The following is a 19,046-nucleotide window of genomic DNA, read 5'->3' on the forward strand; positions in this document are numbered from 1 at the left end:
TCTTTACAGGAAACATCATGAAGTACTCATGCATACAGTCTCTACCTGCAGCATGTTTATCCAATCAAAAGTAGGTGTGTGTGTGTATACATATAAATCTACATGTAAGCACACATGTACATAAACATACACAGAGATGAGGCAAAACGTGAGTAATCAGTGAATTTAGATGAGTATTTGTGTAGTTGATGCTCTGTGGGCTTGAGACTTCTTTGAGCAGACAGCTGCTGGTAAACCAACAACCGTAACAGCAGCCGGACGGGCAGTTCCTACTCCCCTTCCCAGGAAGATAACTAAAAACTAAGAACTTAGAGAAAAAAACAAAGATAGCTTCTTTTATATATTCTTTATACTAAGAGATACAGGCAGGTTTCAAGCCTAAACAAAACAAAGAAACAAAAATTAAAAACCTAACAAAATTGTTGAAAAATGACAAATGAAATCAAAATTTTAACCCTAATTTTTGTTATTAACATAAAAAGGAGCTATAAAGGAAGCTATTATTATTATGATACAATTGGTAAGTAAAACAAGGTAATAAGTAAAAAAATAAAACAGTGATTTTAATGTACATTGCATGAAAATATGCCCAATCTTACCAATGAACTTCTTATTAGAAAATAATTTCTACAGTTTGTTAGAGCTGTACAGTTTATTATGCAGGACACTCATCTAATACAAACTTAAGCACTGGACAAAGACCATTTTCAAGTTCCAAGAGACAGATGTCACACATGAAAGCCCTCTATATTAGAAATGAACGATGCTGATTTATTGAACACTTTGAGTATTAAAAGGGAAGAGGAAAGAAATGTTCCAGAAGTAACTAAGGAAGAAGTGAGTAAGAAGGGCATGTCTGGGCACATCTTAGAAAAATGTCCCTAGCCAAGTAGAGGTGACAGGGAACAGTGATAGAAGGTCAAAGGGTCAGGAAAGCCTATAAAAATTCTCTTAGTACAAAGCGTAGGCCACAACTACTGATCTCAGGCAGTGACATTATTATCACACCCAACACTATGGGGACTGCAGCACAGGACACAGCTGCAGTCTGTCTCCTTCAGGGCTCATCTTTATAAGAACATTTCTCAAACTCTAAAAAGGAATAAACCAAGCATCTCCTTCATAGATGTTTACTCTATAGAGACAGTTTTTTAAACAGTCTATTTACCAAATTATGGATGGCTGTCAAAAAAATTTGTTGCTGCTGTTGCTGCTATTTGGTTCTTGAGACAGGATCTCACTATGTAGCCTGGCAGGCTTAGAGCTTACTCTCAGCAGGCCAGGCTGGCCTCAAACTCAGAGATCCCCCTGCCTCCTCCTCCTCCTGAGTGCTGGGATTAAAGGTGTGCATCATCATCATCGTCATCATCACACCCAGCAAAGGTTTTCTTCAAGTGCAACTTGCATAGTATTTCAAACAGAACTACTTGCGAACCCCATTAACCCATTTTCTTCCCTAGTCACGCAAGCTACTTGAAAGTTAAAAGGTCGGTGCCTCATTACAACTGAACTTTTCTGCCCAGTTACCCAAGTGAAGTCACTAAGACAGAGTCCATACCAGTCACCCATTCATCTCTTTATCTGCTTGGTAATCTAATACAAAACAATATATATGCATTGTAAAATGGGTAGCTTTTCTTCTTTTCAGTTCACCACTGACATACTTAAAGGGTAAGATGCATACTGGAGACTATTTTGTTGTTGTTGTTTTTTAACATGAAGGTATCAAAATTAAAATGGGAATATAGTTAGTTGTAAACAGAAACTTATAAAAATACAAGGAAAACACAGTATGACCTGAAGAAAAGTATATCACGTATACCATAATATTTAAATTGGAACAAAAAAAGATTATAATCTACCTGTTTATGACGTTTTCTTAAAAAAAAAGAAACTACTTTAAAATGTGGCACCTGAATTAGAATCTTAACATTACAATTTGGTGGTGACATACTTTAAACTCAAGTAAAACTAAGAGTGAAAGAGCTGTAAATATGAATCTGTGAGTTAACAACTCTCAACATTATTTGCCAAAGCTGAAGTCATTTGTCAAAAAGAAAACAAATCTCAGAAATGCAAATCTAGGAAACATGATACTCAAATTTTAGGTTATTTAAATAATAGTATAGTACAATCAGGGGAACTATAAATATTTATGACTAAAATGTCAGTGGATTTTTTGTATGGATTAAAATAATTCATTAAAATTACTTCTAAATAAGCAAAAATAATTCTAATAGAACTTCAAATGAGACAGAGATCAAGAGGAAAAAACTTAGACTCCAGTTTGAAACTTAACAATAAATATAAAAGCTATTAAACAAAATCAGAATATAAATTACTTTGAAACACCTATTCATATCCATTTTAATGAGAATTAAAAGATACAATGTGTCAATGACATTTAAAAAAAAAAACTAGTGGGGTAAGACAAGTGAATCAAATTTTGTTTATATCCTAAAAATTACAAGAGACTTTGAAAACGTAGTGTTAGTTCCTTTTTTTTTTTTTCCAGTTGAAAACTCTCCATGTGCATCACCTCTATCTTTGGTGTCACTGCTACCAATAAACACAGAACACAGCTTTAAAAACCTAATCACCACGGTCAACTATGAAAAAGTTAATCAATGTTACTTCTTTCCAAATAAAATAAAAAGACTAATTTTTGTCTCATGGTCCACAATACCTGGAACATCATGCCAAAATATAAAAGTTTAAAGGGAATATTATTTTCCTCTAATTGCACCAAAAATGTGGCTACTGTATGCTGGTGTGAGACAACCAGTAGTGGGCAGGAGCAACAGGAAGATATAACATACATGTTTTGCTCACAATTAGTAAAAGGTTCAATTTAATGTGACACTACAACAGGACAATGCCTTCAGGTCAATGTGCTACAGCTTGGTTCTCTTGTAGCTTAAAAAGATAGTGTACTTATCTTAAATTTACACAAAACATTAGCAAACATACTTGTTCATGATTAAAATAAAACAATGTAAATTAATTTAACACAGTGTTAAATATATTCACATGATCACCATTGTAATTCAAATGGTCACTAATGAAGTTACATGTCAATCTATGTACATAACATTTGCCACAGCAGTTTTTGATCTTTTGAGTGTTGCAGACCAGGTAATTTTACAAGACAATAATCTTGTAACAATTCTTCATATTATGAAAGGAAATAAATGTTGTAGTTTCATTCCTCGGGGGAGGGGCATTCCTCTAAAAAGTCAGTGCAAATTGAAGACAGTTCTACCTTCTTGAGTATTATGAACTTGACCAAGATAGACTCTTATAAGCTGAGGAAAAACCAATCTTGGGATGTTACTGAATCTCCTAGCATTGTCAGTGGCATTCAGCAGAAATATGCCACCAAGATGAACATCAAGTTCTATAGCAGAGCCTTCTGAGAATATGCTTGCTGTGGCTGAGGTGGCTGTTGGCTGCCTCCTGTTTGAGGCAGGGTTGATGATGTTAAAGTATAGTTTGGCACCTGAGACATGTTAGGTCCTGCATTCTGGTATATGGTGACATCAGCAGGTACAGGTACAGCAGCAGGTACAGGAACAGGTACAGGTACTACAGCAGCAGCAGCAGCAGCAGTAGGAGGACTATATATTGAAGCCTGGCTGGGATACGAATTTCCTTGAACAGAACTAACCATTGCACTGTGGAGGGAGAAAAACACTTAATTAGCTAAATACTGAATTATGCACCCATTCAGGGATAAGCAGGAAAACTATTAAACAATTCATCTGACAACTTACTAAATATATGTAAAAGTATCAAACCCTGTCACTTAAGCACTGGGATGCTATGAAGAAAGAAAAGAAGTATCTATTATTACAGAGCTTACATTTTAGTGGGAGAAAAAAGATAGTTGATAAATTTATAGTATGTCAATGCTTAAAATCTCAGCGAAGAAAAATGGGGAATGGCAAATACCAGAAGTACAGGGACCAAGGATTCTTGCTTCTGTAGTGTGTTGGAGGGAGGCCTTTCAGATAAGGCTTCATTCAAGGGTAAGTTCTTAAGAAGGCAGAGGAACTCCATCAACAGTCTAGGAAAGACACACATCAGGATAAGATAAAGAAGCCTGTGAGGTTTTATAATGCTAGATGTGTTCAAAAAGGAGAAAAGAGGTCAAGGCATTCGTGACAAAGTGAGCAGAAGGCACATGTGGTGTAAGAGATAAAGTAGCAGTTGGGAGGGAGGGGCTGCAGCAGATCCGGTGAGTTCCTTAGCAGCCACTGAAAGAAGTAAGCACTGGGTGGCTTTGAGGAGAAAGGTAATGAGATATGACATACTTCTGACAGGCTCACATGGAGACAGAACAGATGTGGGAGCTAGCAAGTGTCCAGAGCCATAGTGGACACAGGAGAGAAGGGTCACACCCTACTTTAAAAAAAGTGCCAGTGAAATTTGATAAAAGACCAAGTAGTTTAGTATGTCTGGTTTTATAACTGATAAAAATAACTGGAGTGGCCACTTACTAAAAGGAAAAAACTACACTTGGGACTACAGCTGACTGGAACAAGAGCGGCATGAGCAGGAAGAACCAATGGTTTTGAACACTGCAGGAGAGATGTCCAGAAGATACATAATAAAACAATGCACATGCAGCCTGGTGTCCCGGGGAGAGCAGGAGTTGAAATAGACACTAAGAGTACTCATTCAGTAACACGGAAGTCCTTAGGAAACGACTGACCAGACAGAGCAGTGCATGTCTAACGTCAGGAATGTAAAGGTGTGTTTGGAAATGGCCAGTAAACGAAAAGGAAATCCAAGTGACAAGAGCCTGACCCAGTAACACACATTAAAAACAGGGAAGGCACAGAACTGTAAGGGAGGTGGGCTTGGGAAATGAGCACAGGATCAGGACATCAGCACTTTCTGACAAAACAATCTCAATGAGTGAGATGAAGGCATGGCCACCTTCCTTATGAAATCCCTGAAAGTTTAGGCTAAGGACAACCTACACACTCCAACTCCTACCATATCTACCCACTACCTGTAAATGTAGCTGTGCAGGTTAGCACCTGTATGCAATGGGCCCGACCTGGCACGCATATTAGAACATTCAGGTCACCTCTAAGGGAACACCTGTGCATTCTACAGTACTTTCTATGGAGCATGTCCTTTAAATGTCTGGGCTTCTTGGCTCGTTTCCTATCTGTTGTCTAGTTAGTTCTTGGCTTGGCTTCATTTTCTCTAGGATACCTCTGCCGGCCTTGGTTTTTGTTACTCCTGGTACCATCAGACTCTATGTGTGTTCTTGACACTGTTTCCTTAGGTTGCTTCCTTTCTGTGCCTATGTCTATAAAACTACAGCAGCTTCAAGAGCCAGGACTGAGTTTCTTTCCCCTTTTTCTAGCCATCTCTTAGGACACAATTTTATACCAGGAACTTAGTAACTAAGTAATACCTACATGTGAAAGTGTCAGTGCCAACAATTCCAAATTCTACATTAAGACAGAGGTGAGGGGACGACTTTCAGTTCCTTGAAATAATTCAGGTATGTACCCAGTGCATTAAAGTATCTCAAGATTTGAGGAAGTTCTCCAAGAATATATATCCAACTTGTATCTTTGAAAGAAGAGGTAAAAATAGAAAGATGCTACATAATCAACAAAAATATAGCAGTGTGGCATGGTGTGGCACCTGTGGCAGGAGACACAAGAGGCTAGAATGTGCTGGAGCATACTGTTAATACAGTAACTGAAGGGTTAAAGTGGATGACAGGATCAGAGAGAACACCACAGATACACTGGTGAGGACCAAAGAATGGATGGACCAATCTGAGTTGATGAGAAGCTATCTTTATGCAGTAATTGGTCAAACTCATTCGTAAGGACAAAAAGCTGTGCAGCCACAGTGATTAGGTAAGAAATGATTAGTGTCCAGCTGTAATGTCATTAATATCACGATATTAATGTGAAAGATTTATTTTGGACATTAGTAAATAATTATATATTAGTTGTCATGATAGACAAAGCGGAGGAGAGAAAAGAAAAAAGAGTTTGTGTGAACTGCAGGGGCTCACCTACCAGGTAGCTAGCAGAAAAGAGACAAGGCGTATAACATAAAGGAGACAGCTAGCATTTAAGAGAATATTTAGTATGTGCCCAGAGCATACTACACACCTATCCACCATCATTCCAAATGTGCTGAACTGTGAGAAAGGTGGTTAAATTTCAGTGTTCTGGCCTCAATGCCTGGTTTTGGATCTTAGCTAAGTGGGACCTTAGTCTGTATCTCAGTTTCCCATTAACAAAATGGAGTGCAAATGTTACCTCTCTCAGTGTGTGTCACACATAATCACAGCACTTGGTTTGTACCATACAGCCAGGATTGGGCTTCTTTACTATCTTCCTTGAAGCCACATTAACATCGGAGACAAAACAACAACGTCTTTAAAAGCTTACCCAGTCTTTGTGGATGGGCACTGCAATAATGAGGTACATATAGGACATTTATAAACACTGATGCTTTTTCTGGAAGTGTGCCTGTGCTACCCAGGAACACTGTGCCGGTGAACTCTTAAAAGGCTACCCCTACTTGCTTCAAGGAAAAGACTCCATCTGCTTTCTTCTAAAACCCACTCTATACACAAACAGGGCAGTCTGAACAGTGATCCCTATCTCTTGTTCTTATCCAGATATATGCTTACAGACCACTGTAACCAATTAAAAAAAATTAATGTTAACCCCAACAACCATCAATAATGAAATTACTTCGGGTAAGACGCCTGGGTCTGCTGACTAGGAAGAGCTGGGTTTGCAGAGGGTGGAACTGCTCCTTGGCTGATAGAAGACAGCTGCTCTGGGGGAAGGCTGTAGCTCTGCAGATGGGTCAGCTGTGCATTCCCTGCAACCAGGTAGGTACCACTCTGAGCAGGCCCTGGATAAACCTACAAGAGATGATGCGGAAACACTCCATTAGACAAGTTTAATGAATATCCCAAAGTTACTCAGCAGAGACATTCAGTTACAGAAACAGGAAATACTGTTCCAATTTCCTTTATATGTTACTTCTATCAATTGGAATTTTTCAATTTGGCACTTTTTAGAAGACTTGATGATTTTCCATCTTTTTTAAAGTATATGTATGTCTGCATGAATGTGTGTACATGTGTGAGTATATAGGAGGATGCGGGCTAAAGACTGATGTCAAGTGTCTTCCTGGATTAGCTCCCATTGTATCTATTCAACCAGGGTCTCTTATTGAACCCAAAGCTCACCTATTTGGCGACTAGAGCTAGCCAACTTGCTCTGGGAATCCCCTCTGTATCTCCATATGCTGGGATTGCAGGAGAGCTACTGTGACCAACTGGAATTTACAAGAGAGGTGGGAATCCAAACTCCAGTCTGGCAAGCACTGTATGCTCTGAGCCATCTTCCTAGTCCAAAATTTTATCTTAAGCATTATATGAGCAGATTTTACTTTCATATAGAAGCATTCCTATTGCCAATTCCTATATCCAAAAGCTGTTCTTTCTGTTGTTCCAATATACTTTACACTAACATAATCTATATATTGAACTTTCATTTTGATCTTTTAAGAGGGTTAAAAAAAAAAATGAGCCAGTTTGTCTGCTTGTTTATGGGGAGGGAGAGGTTGGGGGAGTGTGGAGGTGAGAGGATCTGGGAGGAGTTAGGGGAAGGGAAACCATGATCAGATTGTATGAAAAATAGTGTGTGTGTGTGTGTGTGTGTGTGTGTGTGTGTGTGTCTGTCTGTCTGTCTGTAAAATGAATCCCAAAACTTTGGAAATGTACTTGAATTCATAGTTTCATAGCCCTAGACTGTATTTACAATTCACATTTCTAAACTCCAATTGAATGAATGGAGAATACTCTAACTTCCTAGGGTTAAGGTGCACAAAGTCTGTTGTAAGTACTCAATTCTATAGGTTTAGAAAGCAGCTATATGTAAAACAGAAATAAATGGGGTGGCTGTGTCTATTTCGATAAAAACAGGCAGCAGGCTGGATGTTTGTCAATTCCTATATCTAAAAGCTGTCCTTTCTGTTGTTGTTATATTTAAATTTAAAGACAGAAGTCCTTCTTTTCTGAAAGAGACTGTAACCCTGACTGGCTTGGTATAGCCTCTCGGTGTGGTCCAAGCTGCCCTTAACTGGAAAGTAATCCTCCTGCTTCAGCTTCCTCCTGAATGATGGGCATTTCCATATGCTCAGCCAACCTGTGCAGCAATTATCCTACCATTATGAGCCATCATGGTTCACTGAAATCTTAAACTTTTCATCTTAACAAAATTATTTATTGTGAAACCTGTTTATATATTTGAAAAGACATTCTACTGTTTGTAGATAGCAAGACTGTATTCATGTGCTATGAAAACTAGCATAATCACCAAGAAACCAAACACTTCATTAAATGCAACAGATTCACATCAGAACTCTAAAGGTCTTCATTACATGAATAGATAAACAAGTTCTCATGGCTACATTTTATTACTTCATGCAGTTCAAAACCACTTGAAAATCCAGCTCCAGGGAATCCAACACCCTCTTCTGGCAAACAAGAAGCACCGTATACACATGCAGCATACATTCGAAAGCACACAGATACATAGGCATGCATTTTACAAAAACTTAATAAGACATTCCAAATAAACTCAAATACATTTAAGAATTCGCACAACACCCCTGTGCTTTACAAAACATACCTGGGAACCAGAAACACCAGATGACTGCATATAATACTGCTGATTCTGTAATTTTGCATACATAGAATACATTGGATCTTCATTCATTAACTTGGTATACAATGAAAGAGCTTCCATCACCTTCACATTTAGTTCTGAGAGTTCTGAATGTTTTCTGAAACATTACACATAATTTATTGTTAAATGATACATTGCTCTAAATTATGACTCATCAAAATAACAAAAGTGATCAATAGTTGAGACAAAAAGGCCTTCTGCTTGGTGCTGAGGCAACAAAATCTCTTTCAAGTTAAGATGCCATGCTGGAGCCCTTGACTTTATCTCAAACTGTCTAGATTTCCTCAATTATCAACCGATGGCCCGCCTGTGGGCACTGGTAATGCTGCCTTAGTGAGCATCATTATATAAGGACGAGGAAGACAGTGAAGGCCTATAGGAAGCCTGCTTTTCAAGAAAGGGCAAATGAGCCCCAGTCCTCACTCACAGCAAGGTAAAAACAGTGAATAAAGGCTGGTTCTCCAGAGTCCTGTCTGTGTGTGTTGTATGTGTAATGGCTGCATGCACACGTAGAGGCCTGAGACACTTGGGTGTCTTTTCTCTATGGCTCTCTACCTTTAGTTTTAAGACAGACTGAAGCTGAAGCTCATCCCGACTCCGGGGCTGGCTGGGCAGTGGACCTCGGGGATCTATCTACACCATACTCTGCTTTCTTTCTCCCTAGCCGCACCCCTTTGACTGGGTTTACAGGCATGTACCACGACACCCAGTTTTTTATGTGGACTTCACAGATCCAAACTCAGGTCCTTGTAGTTGTGTGCCAAGTTCTTTACCATCTGACCATTTCTGCAGTCTGGAGTACCTTTTTAAAAGGCAGTTTACTGACATGGTTTGAAAAAGAAAGATACACAATTTAAATATAGTTCAAGTTCTTTACCTATCAATATCTTCCAGCTTTTCATCAATGAGAGGTCCCATCTGGTGACACATCGCTAAGATGACAAAAAAAGTAAACTTTTGAAAAATATTCATATAATTAAAGAAATGAAAAGTTTAATGTGAAGTAATAAAATTATTAATTATTCTTCAATAGAACCTAAAATAGATTTTCTTAAAATATAATATTAACGATTTAAAATACTGACTTCAAAATATTTTTCCCATTGTACAAGATTAAGGTGTTGAATAAAATAATTTGTATAGTAAGGTCTGTGATTTCAAATTCTACCCAAGATTCAAACAGCATATGAAAGGTGAGAAAGGCACAGGAAGAATGTGTAATGTTTCATTTTTCTAAGATTACTCTCAAAACCCATCCTGGAGCAATAGAGTAAGAAAGACCTCAGTTTACTCTTTGCTTGTAAGGTAGACAGAAAATGAGGTTACCTTCAAGATGAAGTAACTCTGGTAAGTCTGGCTGATTATCACTGGGATCTGTACTTTGCAACATCTGTAACAGCTGGTCCATTTTATCCTACAGAAATTAAGTAGTTAATGTCAAAAGCAACCAATCTCTATGAAATATGTTCTCACTTTGATAACTCAATCATGGATAGAAGAGTTTTACAATTCATAGTTAGAATCTAAGTTAATTTTCCAATTATGTTTTAGCATCTTATGTATTCCTTTTAGCACCATGAGAAATCTAACCTTTGTACACTATCCTTAGGTATTTTTCAAAACATTCACATCAGAACAGAACTACCCATTTAAACTTACAAGGTGTAACCCCGAAATCTCTAATACCATGTTCAAGAATTTCACTTTGTTCTAGAACAGTTGTAGCTTAGCCACACCACACTTGGAATATCCCTCTTCAGACAGCCTGCTATGACTGCCAGCTCAGTCATTACTTCACTCTGGCAGAGATTATGACAGCTGTTCCACACACAGAGCCCAGGCCTTCCACAGTTGTTTTTCTAAGTGGGGCTCTAAGGATTAATTCTATTCTCTTTCATCCACATTTCAGTTTGTTACAGAAGAAAGAAACTTGTACTTTATTCCTTTGGTGGGAAATGATAGATAGATCATATCCACTTACTTGGGTCTATTTCAAAATCCTTTAATACTTAGGATGGAAGGAACTACAAAGGGAGTTGCATAAAAATACCCACATAGTGTACAAGATGGAGCTTTTCATTTACCAAATTCTATGGAAATTATTACAAACTTTTCACACATATTTTCTATGCAGTAATGGTACTATACATAGGAACAGAGGGCTAATAAATTAAAGACTACAAATTGAAGGTAAAATTGATATGTCAAACAAAGACTGTTTAAGAGATGAATTATTAGATTGGAAGCAAAGGAAAGTTCCTGTCAAGGCAAATTAATTCTGTATTTTAAAATAGATATTCTTTCAGGTAAAAGACATTTAAAAAGACAGCAGAAATGTTTGTCTCCTGCTAATACAACATGGTTTCTATATTGGCCACAGCTGAGTATTCATTTACTTCCTTCTGTAAGGCAATCTGGCCAAGCAGAATGTTCCACAGGTCTTAGCACTCTTCCACTCTTGTTTCTCTCAAACAGAGAGCAGCAGCACCACCATTTAAACTAGGCTGGAGATGTGGCTCACCAGAAAATCACTTGCCTGCCATGTACTAGACTCTGGGTTCTACCTCCAGGAAGGCAAAACAAACAACTGTTTTTTAAATCAGTAATTCCAAATTGATTTTCTCCTTAATCTCATTATATTATCTCCTACAAAATGTTATCTAAATGCACTTTAAAATCTTCTAGTAGACTATGTTAAACTTCTTTGCGATAAAATGTGTGTATAGATTAGCAATACTCTTATATGCTAAATTCATCTGTATGCATTAATGACTTCTACTAATATGTAAATGGACTGAAGTCACAAAGCTCAAATTTAGGACAATGAAACCAGTCAGGATTTATGGCCGTTCATATTCCTATTTTATGACACTATAAATAAAACTGACGGGAAACCTTGTTTACATATTTCAAGCTCTTAGTCTTATCAGTAACCATCACACTTAGGGGCTGAAGAGATGGCTCAGCAGTTGAGAACACTGCATGCAGCTCTTCCAGAGGATTCCCAGCACCCATATGGCAGCTTTTCTGATTCCAGGGAAACCCAATGCCCTTTCTAGCCTCTGTAGGCATCAGGAATGCAAGCGGTATAGAGATATAAATCCAGGCAAAATTCCCATACATGTAAAGTAAAATAAAAATTTAAAAATTATATTTAATTAATAATCTACTAGCTGGCAATTCAAATGTATGAAGCCATTTGAATTGTGCTACCTAGTCATTACTACCACCAATATTTGGAAATGCCCCTAGAAATCAATGCACTGGAATAAGGCTCAGTATCGGCACTGGATGAGGTTTTTATCTGTATAGTGGAGAATGAAATTATAAAAGAGAAAAATAATGGAAAATAATAGCAGGAAGTGTTCTCATACACACTGACTTCAGGAATTATTACAGGAAATGAAGTCCTGAAAAGAGTGTTGTACACTGGTCTATACCAGGAGTCAGGAATGAAGCATAGGACTACACAATCTCTTTGGTAACGTAAGCACAAAGACAGCTAAAAAAATACATAAATGAATGTAGTGGTACTTCAAATTTGGCCTGCTGGAGATAGCATCCTGTATGGCTTGCTAATTCCATCATGTAATACTTTAAAGTAAATTTTAGTGGATTAATAGTTTTACCAATTCAATACAATATTGATACTGCTATTCAAAACAAGACTATTAACAGGGGTGAATATAATTTAATAGCTGTTGAGTACATAGAAAAACAGGTATTTTCACAAAGCATCAAGAAAACTATAAAATCTCCCATCTGTTCAACAATTTCACAGTAGTCATTAACATGAAACACAGATCCTTCAGTTTGGAAGTTCCATTCCTGAATATCTAAGCTAAGAAAATTAAGCTAAATGTTAAGAAGAAAAACAAACAAAAAAAAACCCTCATTATAATAATCCTTGCGACAGCAATTTAAATTGAAAACTGATTATGTGCCTAATAATTAAATGCAGCAATATAAATCCAATTTATAAAATACTAGACAGAAATTCATATTCATTCTTATCTTATTATCCCTTCTTCCTCTCTCTATAGCATTGGAGATTGGTTCAGAGTCTCACACACATTACACAAATGTTCAACTACTGAGCTATATTCTCAACCCTTAGCAGAATAAAAATTTGTATTTTTAGTAAGGTAGAAACAAAGCCAAAAAAGCTGTAACAATGATATAAGCTTTGTCTATGTTGCTAACATTCTCAGAACAAGAAAACAAGTAATCCAGCTTCCATACAAAGTGCCCGTTACTATTAACAAGGAAATCACTCACCTCATCAATAAAGGCTGGTTCTGGTTCTGGTTCTATTGTCTCTATCTGAACATCATCACTGAATTGTACTGTCTTCTTCTCTGTTTTAACTGAAAAAATATATAAAAATTATAATTTCCTCAAAATAGATCTAAAAGTTTAAGTCCTTAATCGAGACTATGGAGTTTAGAGACTCTATATGAGGAATAACTAAGCTGCAGACAGCACAGACAACAGAGAATATTACTTGATAAAACGGTCTAGATTTTCTAATTCTCTCTTGTAAAACTCTGCTTCCTATAAGAGATCTTACTAAAACTGAGTTGTTTCTGAAATTTAAAATTACCTACTTCAGAATTAAAAGCTTAATACTGGCATACGTAAGTTCTATTAAATTGTGTCTAAATGACCAGACAACTCAAAAGAAAAATTGTCTTTGATAAAATACCATGTCACTGCAATATAGTGAACTGGAAAATCATGTCCCCTGGCACAGCACTGGGTTTTCTACACAGAGAGTAGCATCAAGGCTCATGGAAAAACCGTGTACGTGACCTCAACAGAAATCTGCACTGGCCTGTACATAAGCCTGACTTTCTAGGTTCATTGTACTTACAAGTAAAACGTGACCAGTAAGATTCAGCAAACTGGCCATATGCACATATTTCTTTTGCTCACCAAGCAATCTTTGAAAACCACTTAACGTAACTAAAAATGTGAGGCTACTGTTCATATGGGAACCTCCAAGTGACAAAAACCACAGCCAATTCTCAAAAAGGATCATCTTTTTTGGATTTCTGGTCCTTGTATCAATGAGGTCTATTATATACAAAAATATTAGGAATAAAAAAATAGAAATGTCACAGTAGGGGGAACTATGAACAGAAATAGTATCATTACACAAATCAATGTGCTTGATGAAATAGTAAATTTGCTGTGATGAATTTCCAAAACAATCCTGTATAGTTTGTCTATTTTAAGAAAGTAGTTTAGAAAGATTAAAATCTACTGTACAAATAGAAAGCTAACAATTGGAATGGCTGGATCTGAATGTCAACTGCTCTTGTCCTTTAGCCCTACTACTGGAATCTGGCTTGTGGCTTTGAAAAGAAGTTGGAATGTGTTACGGGCTTTGGTATTGTCTGTTTAATTGTAAAGGTAAGGAATACATTCATTACATTCAAGTCACCATAAAGTAAAATTCTAAATGCCAAAAAAAAAAAAAATAATAATAAACAAAACAACAAAAAACCCGGTTTGGCTGTCTCATTTTCTAATGTGGAAAAGGAGACATCTGTGACAGACATTCTGCTTGCCATCGTGCACTATTAACAAGTAGAAAACTGGGACAGCTCTGCATTCATTGCTGTTACACAAAAGAAAACACATGGCAGACTTCACAGAACTAATAAGAGACGTTTGCAGCCCCCTTTCTCATAGGAACTGATACTAAATGTGTATAAATGATATGCTATTCACACATATATAGTGGCATATTTTCATAGTATCTGTCTCCAAAATCCCATAAGTCAGGCATATGTGTGCATGTGACAGGTCAAGTGAGACTGGCTTCCGTCTCCTGTAAAAGAATGATGCTATATGGAGTCTGCTAGCACATTCTCTAAAGCTGAGGAGTATGACTGAATGATGTAAGTTCTGATCCTCCTGTTTCTCTTACACTGTCCGGAGTGAAACATATAAAACTCAGAAGACTCATAGTGAAGCAGCACTGTCAGATGAAAGACAAAGATTAAATGGCCACATATCAGACATATGATCTTGGCTCTCATCTTGAACAGAAGTCCAAAGAAGTTCTAAGCTGGCCAACAGCTGACATTGAATAGAGCCCAAAATACAGCAAAAACCTCTGGTAGACCAGATTATTAAAAAAACATGGCACATTATGCAAGGCCACTCAAATATACTCACGTAAGCTTTTAAATTTATTTTTTAAAAAGCTATGCATACATGTCTGTCTGTGTGTCAGAGTGTGTGCATGTAAGTGCAAGTACCCTAGAAAGGCAGAGGCATTAGAGCCCCTAGAGTTACAGGTAGTTGTAAACCATTCAATGTGAGCGCTGGGAAACAAATTTGGGTCCTCTGGAAGAACATCTCTCCAGTCCCCAAGTTTATGCAATGTTTAGTTTCAATGACTTTTTAATTCTATCAGTGGAGAACTGAATCAAGATATGCCTCTATAACACTGATGTAAGACAACTTGGTAGCTATGAGAGAGGACCATTTTATTAAAGGTCTGCAATTTCTTACATGCTAGTAAAGGCTTTCTTCACTGTAAACATGCATGTCCATGGCATATATTCTAGGAATATGCATATAGTATATATTGTGGTTAAGATTCAGTATCAGGTTCAAAACAGCTAAGACAAAAATCCTTCCTTAAATTTTTTGTCAACTAAAGAGGAAGTACAGACCTTGTGGCATTTAATTTGAATCCTTCTACCTATTATTACAAAGAGAAAAAGTGAGATATCCTGGCAGATAAGCACAGCTTAGCAGTTTATATATAAAGGTTCTTTTTAAGATCCTGAACCTTTCAGTCACTAACAGAAGTCTTTCCATACTTAACATATTTTTCTGCTTTCTTAAAAACAAGAGTATTTTGACTTTCCTGTTTCTCTGATGAAGATTCACCACAGCACAGCCATCTACAGACTCTATAGACACAGCATTGTTCAAAGGCCCTGGCAATGTTATCTCCTACTTATATTACAGCTGCCACTATTATTGTTTTTCTCTACAATCACACTTGTTTTGTTTTCAATTTAGCAAGGATTTGAAATCAAACACAAAATCTTTATGTGATTGATTAAATAAGATTTTACCTAGCTTCTGCAAATATGACAGTGTGTGGCCATTATGTGGCTTATAGGCTGCTACTGAAAAATCTAAGATTAGACACCAGAAATTGGCCTCATATATAGAAAACAGAATCTATAAGGTTGCACTGCATTTGCCACACTTTATCAGCTGATAAAAAAAGACCTCACAGTACACATGAACTCCACAACACTTCTTCATTTATTTATGCCTTTTATGGCACCTATTCAGAAGGATATATAACAAAATTTGAATTTTGATTCTTAGATTATTTCTGGTAAGGATCTTTATTTTACTCATTTGATTTTTAGAAACAAAAACTTGGCTGTGTAGCACCACTCCTCCACATACCAGAACTGCAGGAGAGTTGGGATTACAAGCATGTACCATAATGTCCACCCTGGAATTTCACAGTTAAAAATACATAGAGGCAAAACCACTTAAGTCATTTGCCTATAAAGTTGAGCTTACTCAACTTCCATCAAGATTATGGATTATCTATCTTCCACCAACAGACTGAAAAGTACTTACTCATTTCTGGTTCAGCAGTAAGATCTGCAGTTACAAAATTAGAAGGAAAAAGGCCCATGCCTTGATGAGTTTCACCTTTCCACCAGTTGGGATCACTGTGACAAACAGAAAAAGAATGTTTCATCATTAAGAAGGACTTATTCTTGTATTCCTAGTATTTACCTACATTATCACCACAATTCAATAAAGGCGAGAGCAGTCTATCCTCACCAACAGGAAGTGAGGCGCTCCAGCGGCATCAGTTAGCCTGAGGTTCTAACACAAACAGGACATGAGCTCCACCAACAGAAGCTTTTAAAGCCATAGTTCTTTCCCTCAGAAGGCCAGTAAATCCTCTGAGAAGCCAATAAAGGGCGATGAACAGTGTAATGATTAGAATTTGCCATGCTTTTCTGGTATTATTATGGTCTTGCATGGATTCCTAACAATACAGTAGATTCTCGAATGCTGGATTTTAGTTGTCTTACATTTTGTTGCTGTTCTCATGAGTAAGGATCTGAAAAATGTTTCAGTTTGTCAAATCATACATGTAATGTTTGTATGTAAACCTTCACATGCCAATCTCTACTGAGATCCTGGCTATAAGCAATTTCTCTCCCATGGGTTTTAATTTTCTCAGAATGAAATATTTTATTTTAGCCTTTAATGCCATGGATGTTATCCACTTTTCTCATTTCCAGCTTTGTCATTGGTTAACAGAGTAAGTCAAACAGGGTATTATTTATTTTAAATGAGAAATGTTTAATATTGTTTATTTCCTTCATAATGTTTTAAGTAGTGTGGATCAGATGCATTTATCTTTCAAAAATTATCAAAGGCTACATTATTCTTAACTTCAAAACCATAAGAAAACAGAACAAACAAAAACAAAACTATGAACTCTTTTCCTCTAAAAAAGGCCCTTAGGCTTAAAGCTACAAGTGTCAGGGAGTCACTTGGGCTTCTATGTAAGAGCTCTCTGTAGTATACTATCTATAGTACGAAACGTGAAATGAAACTGTCCCCAGTGCCTACTGTAGGAAAGGCCAGCAAGTGTTTAATAAACACTTCAAATATTTCTCCAAAGAATGAATAACCAAATTGCAATGCTAGCTAGTAGGCTCAAAGTTTACATTGGTTTGGCTTCTTCATGAAAATATTAATGGTCTGAATGTCTGTCTTCCTAAAATCCACATGCTGAAATCTTGTCAGTGTCAGAAGGAGGTGTTTGCAAGGTGATTAACTCATGAAGGCAGAACTTTCCGGAATGAAACTGGTAACTTTATAAAAGAGAATTCTGATCTCTTCTTTGCTCCTGCAGCTACATGTGACAGCACAGTGAGCACACAGCTGTGTCTGAACCTGAATCTGCCAGGGCTTGGGTTTTTCAATCTCAGAACTCGGAGAAGTAAATTTCTGTTGTTTAAAAGGACTAAAGCAATACAATTAAAAAAAAAAAGATTTAAAAATAACCTTTATCAATCCAAATTCATTTTTTAAAAGCAGTTACAAATTCTAATATGTTATGATTCACTTCAAATAAAAAAATTATGGGTAAACTCTAAAAACCTATATAGTTCTCCCATGATACCATAAGCATAAAGTTATTATGTTTTATATGGATATATGGTTCTGTAGGGACACTATCAACAGATCATGAACTTCTTCAAATAAATCTACCATATCTTCTAAAAATTTAACCTTTTAAAAAATTTAACAATTTAAATTCTTGGATGGAACAAAACAGGTTTCTAAAGCAAATAAAAATTATTTAAGTAACATAAACTAGGGGAAATTATCCTACACAATGAGTCTGTATAGTATGAGGCAGCAAGTTAACCATCATCTAAAACATCTAGTCAATATTTTGATTATGTTTCGTAATTACATTCAGTCATATTAAAGCAAGGGTATTAGGGAATATATTTTTGCAAGAGTGTTCAATGTGTAATTAACTATTACCTGTCATCAAGGACTGTAATAATTTCTCCAGCTTTAAAAGTAAGCTCATTATCCTCAGCAGCTTCAAAATCATACACAGCGCGAACTTTTCTGCCTTCGTGTTGGTGGTTAGTGAGGAGACTGGATGTGCTTGGATACAACGTGGAGAGGGGGGTTGACTGCTGCCTTTGTTCCTTGAGGGACAACTCAATAGCTGCAAACAGTGAGATTTTAAAGACTTCAAATGTTAGTATGGCCAATAATACACTGAAAGTATTATTTTTCAATAGTATAACAGGAGATACGAGCATACCCTCGTACAATAACAAACCATTAGCAGTTATATATATATATATATATATATATATATATATATATATATATTCACTTATTACTGAAAAAAATAAACTTTTTTAAAATGTATGGCCTTTTAATTGAAAAAGCACAGTTAAAGTTATCCTAGGTAACAGAAAGACTCCATTTAAAAAATAAAGCAGCTCTGCTTTATCTGAAGACATTTCCTTTATCTGTAAATAGCTAAGAAATATTATTCAGTCAGAGATCTGTCTTCTTCCCTCCCCTTCCAGGATTCACAAACTCACCCTTTGCCAAATCTTCTTCTTCCTTTTTAGTAGCCACAGTGCCAGGGTCCTTAGCTACTAGAGCTGGGCTTGCTTTCGCTTGTTCTGCAGCCTAACACATACAGAAAAGGGTATGAGGGTCATTCTCAAAATGTCTTACATGTATATC

The 19,046-nt window shown here is 36.7% G+C and overlaps 1 protein-coding gene across 1 annotated transcript in view; it reads right to left on the bottom strand.

The window, feature by feature from the left end:
- Positions 1-538: 538 nt before the first annotated feature.
- Stam (signal transducing adaptor molecule) overlaps positions 539-19,046 on the bottom strand; it is a 56,849-nt gene continuing 38,341 nt past the window's right edge. The window contains exons 6-14 of the mRNA XM_028764847.1: positions 18,899-18,989; positions 18,318-18,510; positions 16,377-16,471; positions 13,029-13,117; positions 10,077-10,164; positions 9,628-9,682; positions 8,694-8,847; positions 6,741-6,916; positions 539-3,674 (exon numbers count right to left, since the gene is read on the bottom strand). Coding sequence (XP_028620680.1) covers positions 3,398-3,674; positions 6,741-6,916; positions 8,694-8,847; positions 9,628-9,682; positions 10,077-10,164; positions 13,029-13,117; positions 16,377-16,471; positions 18,318-18,510; positions 18,899-18,989 — 1,218 coding nt within the window. The 3' untranslated portion in view covers positions 539-3,397. The remainder of the gene's footprint in view (positions 3,675-6,740; positions 6,917-8,693; positions 8,848-9,627; positions 9,683-10,076; positions 10,165-13,028; positions 13,118-16,376; positions 16,472-18,317; positions 18,511-18,898; positions 18,990-19,046) is intronic.

The sequence above is a fragment of the Grammomys surdaster genome, unplaced genomic scaffold, assembly GCF_004785775.1.
Source record: "Grammomys surdaster isolate TR1022 unplaced genomic scaffold, NIH_TR_1.0 146, whole genome shotgun sequence".
Taxonomy (NCBI): Eukaryota; Metazoa; Chordata; class Mammalia; order Rodentia; family Muridae; genus Grammomys; species Grammomys surdaster.